This window comes from Corylus avellana, chromosome ca11 (genome assembly GCF_901000735.1).
Source record: "Corylus avellana chromosome ca11, CavTom2PMs-1.0".
Classification (NCBI taxonomy): domain Eukaryota; kingdom Viridiplantae; phylum Streptophyta; class Magnoliopsida; order Fagales; family Betulaceae; genus Corylus; species Corylus avellana.
This window is the reverse complement of record NC_081551.1, coordinates 17196677-17204603: the sequence shown is the minus strand read 5'-3', so window position 1 is coordinate 17204603 and position 7927 is coordinate 17196677. Positions and strand designations below refer to the sequence as shown.

The following is a 7927-nucleotide window of genomic DNA, read 5'->3' as shown; positions in this document are numbered from 1 at the left end:
CAATCGAACATTCAATTGAACTATAAGCTTTTTATATTATCTTAGTGCATTAGTTATATTGATCTTATATTATCTTTGGATTTTGTATTGATCTTAGAATTAATTATAAGATAAATATCAACTTTATGATCTTTATTAAACGGAAATTATTAGTTAATATTATAATAATAAAAACATATTACAGGAGAAAATAAAGAAAAACAAAAATAAATAAAATAAATAAAAATTAAAAATTATAAGTATAATTTTTTTTTTTAAAAAAAATTTTGAGGCTCATTAGGGGCGACTAAGGTCGCCCCTATTGTTAAAATTTTTTTTGAGGCTCATTAGGGGCGACTAAGGTCGCCCCTATTGAGTGCGAAAATAAGTGCCATCCAGTGGCGGGATATCTGAAATTGGCACTAATTTTTTGAAATTTTCAGACCATTTTTTATGTTTTCTGAAAAGTTCAGACCATATTTGTTTGATCCAAATCCCTAACCCCAAAGTCCCACCCCCTTCATCACTCTCTCTCTCTCTCTCTCTCTCTCGATCTCTCTCACTCAGCGCACGTTTCTCTCTCCGGCAGCTCTCTCTCCGGCCCTCCTATCACTCTCCGGCACACTCAACTCTCTCCGGTAGCTATCTCTCCGGCGTACCTCTCTCCGGTATGAACCCTGATTTGGTTTCTTGTTAATATACTTTCTAGTAGTTTGATCTATCAATTGAGTTGAGTATATTTTCTTGAGTTGAGTATTTAAGATGCCTCTATGGTTTCATTGTTAAGAGATTCAAGGACTAGTTGCTGTTCGCGTTCTCGTGGTAAGAGATTCTGTAAGTTTTGTGGAAGTCCTGGAAGTTCAAAGCGATTCTGGAAGTTCTGTATTTTTTTGAAATCTTTGGGAAATGTTTATTTAAGCATTTGGTGTCAAATTATTGTTGATTCAACCCAAAGCGTGCCCTTGAAAATCACCCCCAACCTCATTAATCAGCACGTGTTTATGCTTCTTTTTTTGGCGGGCGGCATAAAATTCTTCTCCCCATTTAAAAACTCCAAAATCCATGGCTTATGCAACTAATTATATTATAATAAAGATGAACATGATATTAATTTTTAGTTAGTCTTGTTAATAAGATCAAGCATATTGTAATTTTTTCAACGGTTTAAATTCATTCAAGAGGAATATATATATGCATTTTATAATTAAGATTGTTTATGGTGACGACAAACGTACACCCAAATGGTGATCATGTTGAGGTCATTGGCTTTAATGCATATGTTGTCTTGTTTGGCATGGTCTTTAAGGTTTGGGAAAAAAGTTGGTTTGATTGGATGAAAGAGGTTATTGTGGTTGGAATTGTTTGCTAAATTTAGACTTTCTGTTGCCAAAAACAAGCCAGATCTCCCGGTTGGCTTTTTTCTTCTTGTATTTCTAATTCAACAAAAGCTAGCTCTCAAGATAAAGATAACCAGTTTTCGTGTGTGTACATATATATATCTTTACACATTCATAATTTGTAGGCTTTTTGACTTTGTCACACAGTTGCGATGTATGTAGAGCTGTTGTTCTGCTGAGGACAGCTACATGTAGCTCAATTATAGGACAAGTCATCTCCTTAACTGTACAGATCTCCAGGTGTCTTTTTTTGATTGCTTACAGCTAGCAGCAACTGTCATCAAGTCGCTTGTATATATGCTTTGCTCTTCAATTTTTTTTTTTTTTTTTGAACTTCACTTTCTTCCAAACTGTACAAAGGTTTTGAAATTGCAATTTAATGTTGTTCTTATCGTTAGGATTTTGTATTAATTATCAAATCGCTAATAAGTGAAATATCTCTTATATTCATGTATACTCTTAAAACCTTTTTGAAAAAAAAATGGATGCTATGTTAGGTGAAGAGAAGTTGCTGTCAGTATTCTTATTCTTAGGACACCTTAGGAAAATACTCGACTCAAGAAAATGTATCTTAAATATTTTGGACCGTTTGGCTGCCACTGATTCTGCTGGTTGCCATCGCGACTCCATTCTATCTCTGGCTTCTGTCAAGTTGAACCAGTTACTGACTCCATTCTCACTCAATTTATGTATGCTGCGACATGCTTACAGCTGGTAGAAATATTAATCAATAAAGTTGAGACATCAGTGAGATTTCCTCCTACTTTGAGGGCATTTACATGCTCTGTTTCTGCATGGCTTAAGGTATGTATTTAATACCAATCACTGGATTACTTATATGATTTCTATAATCTACGATCTTTATCACTGTCATGAAGACTAAGTTTACCTGTTTTTAGAGCAGAGGTTGAGGGATATTGCTCTCAAGGAGGAAATGAAGATACATGATGCTGACATTTGAACCACTCTGACCTTATTAGGGTTGACCAGTTCTTTATCAAGGTTTGTACTTGTAAAACCTCATCAGAGTTAGCAATGTGGTAATTGTTGCAGCTTGGGCTATCCTATTGGTGACTAATACTATCCATAGTTTCTCAACTTCCTGTTAAGATCTTCTTGTATCATTTTTATCTTTAAAGTTTTTATTCTCTGGGTCCAGGAGCTTACTGAATAAGAGCAATTAAAAAGAAAAAGAAAAAAGAGGAGGAATATAAACTGAAAATGGTTCAATCTTTCCAATTTGCACCACCATCTCATCTTATCCCTTGTAAGGGCAGCCCTAAAACATCATAAATTTGTTTGTTAGACACATCATCATGTATAAGCATTTTGACTCTGTCTATAGGTCCAACATGCTTGTCACATTTCATTTTGTTTTGGGTCACTGCATTAGATATCTTGCATTTTGAGTTACATGTGACACTAATCTCAGAGTCCTTGTTATATATTTTTTCCTGCTCTATAAGGTATTTATCAAAAATAATAATTCATTATGTAATCACATTTATTCATATGTAAGTAATTTGGTTCCCTGGGTCTGCTTGGAGTGCGATCGATGGCAAATTATTGAAAGCCCACTGGTATTGCGATCGATCGCACTCACGTGCGATCGATCGCAAAATGTCAAACACCTTCTGGTACTGCGATCGATCGCACTCCACGTGCGATCGATCGCAAAATCTCAAAACACCTTCTGGTACTGCGATCGATCACACACGATTGTGCGATCGATCGCAGATTATTTTTTTTAAAATTTTTTTAGGACCATTAGCGTCCACAAAGTGGACGCTAATGGTTAACTATCAGCGTCCACTTTGAGTGGACGCTAATTGTTAACCATTAGCGTCGATTATGGCTTCCGTTTACATCACCTTTAGGGTCAAAAAATTTTGACTTTTAGGGTCGATAAAGTGGACGCTAAAAGTTATCATTAGGGTCGACTTTAAGTGGACGCTGATAGTTAATTTTTTTTTAAAATTTTTTAGGACCATTAGGGTCCACAAAGTGGACCCTAATGGTTAACTATCAGCGTCCACTTTGATTTGGACGCTGATAGTGAATTTTTATTTTCTATTTTTTTAGGACCATTAGGGTCCATTTTGTGGACGCTAATGGTTAACCATTAGCGTCCACTTTAAGTCGACGCTAATGGTTAACCATTAGCGTCGACTATGGTTTCCGTTTACATTACCTTTAGGGTCAAAAAATTGTGACTTTTAGGGTCGATAGAGTGGACGCTAAAAGTTATCATTAGGGTCGACTTTAAGTGGACGCTGATAATAACACATTTGATCATTAGGGTCGGACTATTAGCGTCGACACCTTTAGGGTCCAAAAGTCGACGCTGTTGTCAACAGCGTCCACTTTAGGACTTTTAGGGTCGACTCAAAGTCGCCCCTAAAGACCTAAATTCTTGTAGTGAGTCCTTTTAGAGACGCCGAATCATTTATGGCATATTTCTTACTAGTTGTGTGTATTAATTTCATGTATTATAATTTTCGTTTTGTGTGTTGTTGGAGAGTTCATTTTTTTAAAAAAAAAAAATTCTTGTACCCTTCCAGTATTTGCTTTGAAAAAAAAACCACTTATAAGTTTTATTCTCGCAAACATATTATTATCCTTATTGGTGTATCCTTTTGAGAAGGAGAGCTTTTTCTTTTTTCTTTTTTCATTCATGTTCTTAAGTGATATATTCATTTAAAAAAGAATCTAATTTTTTTATATAATTTAGCAAGCCAATTGAAGCCTTTTTGTTTTACTTGTAAATCTTTTTATAACCTTTTTTTATTTTTTATTTTTTTAAAAAAAAAAACAAAACAAAACACAACAACAACAAATAAGGAAAGGGGTTACATCAAAATACCGAAAAGCGACCCTACAACAAACTCAAAGACGAAAAATAACAGTGCAAGAAAACGAAACAAAGTAACCAAAGTAGGAAATGAGCCAAATAAATGGCCCAGTCATCTCCAAGGGACCACACAAAGTGATTATAAAAGCAAAAGAAATATAAAAAGAGTCACAAACCTTAAGAAGTTCACAAACCCATTTGCACCCTAGCACGGAACAACATCAACCACCCAAAGATAGTCAATGCATAAAAAAACTGATAAAATCCAAATCTGAAACCGAAGAGAAATGAGTATTGTCTCCAGTAGCACTAGTCTCCACAACAAAGATAATCCCAAAGAACAAATTGAGACTAAAACCCATAAAATCCAAACAAAACAATAGGAAATACATGGAAACAAAGGAAAAAAATAGAAAAGCAAAAACTACAAGCGGAAATACGGTACAAAATCCAACAAATAGCAATGACGGCTATAGAGAAGATGGACGAGCGGCCAGAGGAGCCTGCTGCGTGGAACTCACGCTCCAGCGCATGCAAGGCTGACAACGGATTGCAAGATGGTGGTGAGAAGCTGGGAGGCCGGTGATGACGGTAGACATGCGCGTGTAGACTTGGGTCAACTTGAGGAAAGTAGGTTGGGTTTTAGAGAACACCCATCTATGAACCAAGGCAGATCCGGGTTACAAAGTGGACAACGACGAGCGGCAAATGACTGGGAACCGAAAGGAGAAGGAGGCAAGCAACCTAGGGCAACTGATGGTGGTAGATGGTGGTAGGGAGAAGATGATGAAAAAATAGTGTAGAAGGGCAAAAAAAAAAAAATCCCCAAAAGAAAAAATACAACCAGGAAAAGGAGAGGGGAAGAGGGAAGACTTCCCACCTCCGCAAACAACCACACTGATGGTGGTAAAAGACCTCACAAGGAGGTAGGGTTTTCTCTGCCTAGAAAAGAGGAGCTTCTCTCACTAAAAAAGAGTTTAGTGAGAGATTTAGCCCTATAACCTTAATTATCTCATACTTCGTGTCTTGCACAACCCTACATTACATGTTGTAACTTTAATCCTTTTTTTTTTTCTTTATTTATTAACTTTACATGTTTGAAACATGGGTGGGCAATTTTTTACACGCGAATTTGATACGAATCTAACATAAAATTAAATGATTGGGGTTGAAGAGTTTGATTTGACTCTTTTAATTAAATAGCTCGTATTAAGGTTAACCTATGTAGTTTTATACCCACCTCTATACTAATTACCGAAGGCTGACAATTTTTTACTTAATTTGACAATTCAACAAGTTTTTTCTTTATTTATTAACTCTACTTGTTTGAAACTTCGGTGAGCAATTTTTTACATGCGAATCGATACGAATCCAACATGAAATTGAATGATTGAGGTTGAAAAGTCTAATTTGACTTATTTAATTAAATAACATGTATTAAGGTTAACCTATATAGTTTTATACTCACCTCTACATTACTTAAGGCTGTCAATCTTTTACATATCTTGATAATTCAACAAAACCCAATGCAAAATTAAATGATTAAAGTTAAACAGGTTTGACTAGAAAACCACAGTACTAGGCAATCCTGTAATAGCAAACAATAGTTTAGAAAATCACAAACTACTCGTACACAAGTACTGAAGTAGAAGACGAGCATATTCTCAGCAAAAACCAAGAGTACCACTTGATGCATCTGAAAATCTCAAAGTTTCAAAAGCTTTTGTCTTCGTACGTACAATTAATTCTTTAACATGAAAATTAAATGAGATCAAATCAGCGCTAGAAAGGCGACCAAGACATTAATTAATGTATATGCATATAAACATGTAGATAATTAATAGGAACAAAGAAACAAAGACAAAAAAACCAATAATAATCATAAAAATGGGTAATCACCCGAATGAAGTGTTGCAAAGCATCCATAGGAATGATTACATCATTTTTATGTTACGAATAATTTGAAATTAAATCTGACGCTATATTGTTCCTATAATTATCTGAGTGTTTAATTATAATTAAGCACTAAAAAAGAAGAGAATTGATTATACCTAATATGCCCCTCATGATCTAGACGAACAAAATCCAATTCACATAGCGGATTTTCCGAATCGCTATAATCTAAAAAATCATCCAGTTGGAATCATGGATCGATCAAATCAATCCTGCGTGTCGCTCATCTTGCCGGTCCCTTCATATTCTGTCTCGTGCAACAACCTCCCGGACTCCTCGTCGGCCAGCAGCTGCTTCTTCTGCGCCTCCGCCGCCTGAAGCCCCTTCAACTTGGAGTGATTGTAATAAACAACACCCATAAACGCCAACAAGTAGCCAACCAAATTGACGGCCGTCACGGTGTCCTTGATCACCGACCACGAGAATCCGATCAGCAGCCAATCCTTCACAACGCCGGCGACATTCAATGTGAGAGCGGAGGTCTTCCCGACGACCAAGAACACGGCCAAGTTGAGCCCGAACGCGCAGAGCGCGTTGCTCCCGAAGATCACGAAATCCGGACGGAAACTCGCGGCTTCCCTCAGCAAAGGGTACTCCAGAATCAACCACGGCACCGACAAGAACGCGAAACAGCACGGCGCGATGTAGTAAAGGGAAAGGATCGGGTTGAGCTTAATTCCTTTGGAACCCAACAAAATCTCGATCATGACGAGCCGGGTGGCCTCGAATGTCAGGCCGAGAAGCTGCAACACGACGCCCCAGGTGTGGAACTTGACCTCGCCGTAGGCGGCGACGGCGACGCCGAGGGAGATGGAGAGCATGTTGAGCATGACGCCGCTGTTGAAGGAGTCTTTCTTGAAGAGGAGTCCGATGGAGTAGACGGCGACGGGGGTGAGGGCCTTGAGCATCTGAATGAAGGAGACGGAGAGGTAGATGTAGGCGGAGTTGTAGAACCAGAGGGAGAGCGCGTAGAGGGCGCCGATGGGAACCACGGACCTGAGATAGAGCTCACGTGGCATGGAGTAGGAGTCCTCCACGACCTTGAAGACGCGGACAAGGAGGAACGCCAGCGTGGAGCAGAAGGCCATGTGGATCATCGTGAGGGAGATCGGGAAAGGCCAGCCGTAGAGCTTGCGGTCCATGATGTACTTGTTGTACACGATCACCGAGCAGCTCAGGAAGAGCCAGACGGCCAGGTAGACGAAGGAGACGACGACGTTTCTCAGGACGCCGCCGGAGAGAGCCATTCCGAATATTTGGATTTGGGGAGATTTGGAAAATTTGGTAAAAGGGTTGTATTTTTCTAGCTTTTAAAGATGTTGGTTTTGGGTCATTGTGGGGTAGAAAGAGTTTGAATGAGGAAAGAAGACTGATCGGAGAAGAGTTACACTTTGAGTACAATATGGGCTTCAGAGTTAAAAGGATTTGATGGGAACATAAATGTTTAGTTTTTATCTTTTGTTTGTTATTTATTTTTTCATCTTTTACAAGAAATAAACAAATTTATGTAAATATATAACACTTTTCGTAATTAAAATCGATTAACTATATAGGGTCATATATATATATATGTTGGTTTAGATAGTGAGTTGCATAATGAAATCTCAGTTTCATTTGATATGATATTAAAACACTCTATCTATACACCCAACCAGGTTCTTGGGATTCTGATCGCCACCATTTCTAAAGATTGAGATATTCTCAAGACTAATCCTCATTCTCACCTTGAATATCTATTAATTATCTC

At 37.8% G+C, this 7927-nt stretch overlaps 1 protein-coding gene and 1 long non-coding RNA gene across 2 annotated transcripts; one reads left to right on the top strand and one right to left on the bottom strand.

Annotated features, from left to right (window-relative positions):
• The first annotated feature begins 482 nt into the window (after window positions 1-482).
• Window positions 483-2428, top strand: LOC132164936 (uncharacterized). Its single transcript, XR_009438466.1, has 3 exons — window positions 483-647; window positions 2088-2180; window positions 2281-2428. It is a non-coding gene; the product is annotated as an uncharacterized LOC132164936 (long non-coding RNA).
• A 3656-nt stretch (window positions 2429-6084) lies between these two features.
• On the bottom strand, window positions 6085-7528 carry LOC132166367 (probable sugar phosphate/phosphate translocator At5g25400). Its single transcript, XM_059577172.1, has one exon. It carries the CDS (start codon window positions 7425-7427, stop codon window positions 6387-6389), a length of 1041 nt encoding a protein of 346 aa, XP_059433155.1. The 5' UTR covers window positions 7428-7528; the 3' UTR covers window positions 6085-6386.
• Between the last annotated feature and the right edge of the window lie 399 nt (window positions 7529-7927).

Coding starts and splice junctions, on each gene's coding strand:
- LOC132166367 (XM_059577172.1), bottom strand. CDS start 7,427: ATGGCTCTCTCCGGCGGCGTCCTGAGAAACGTCGTCGTCTCCTTCGTC.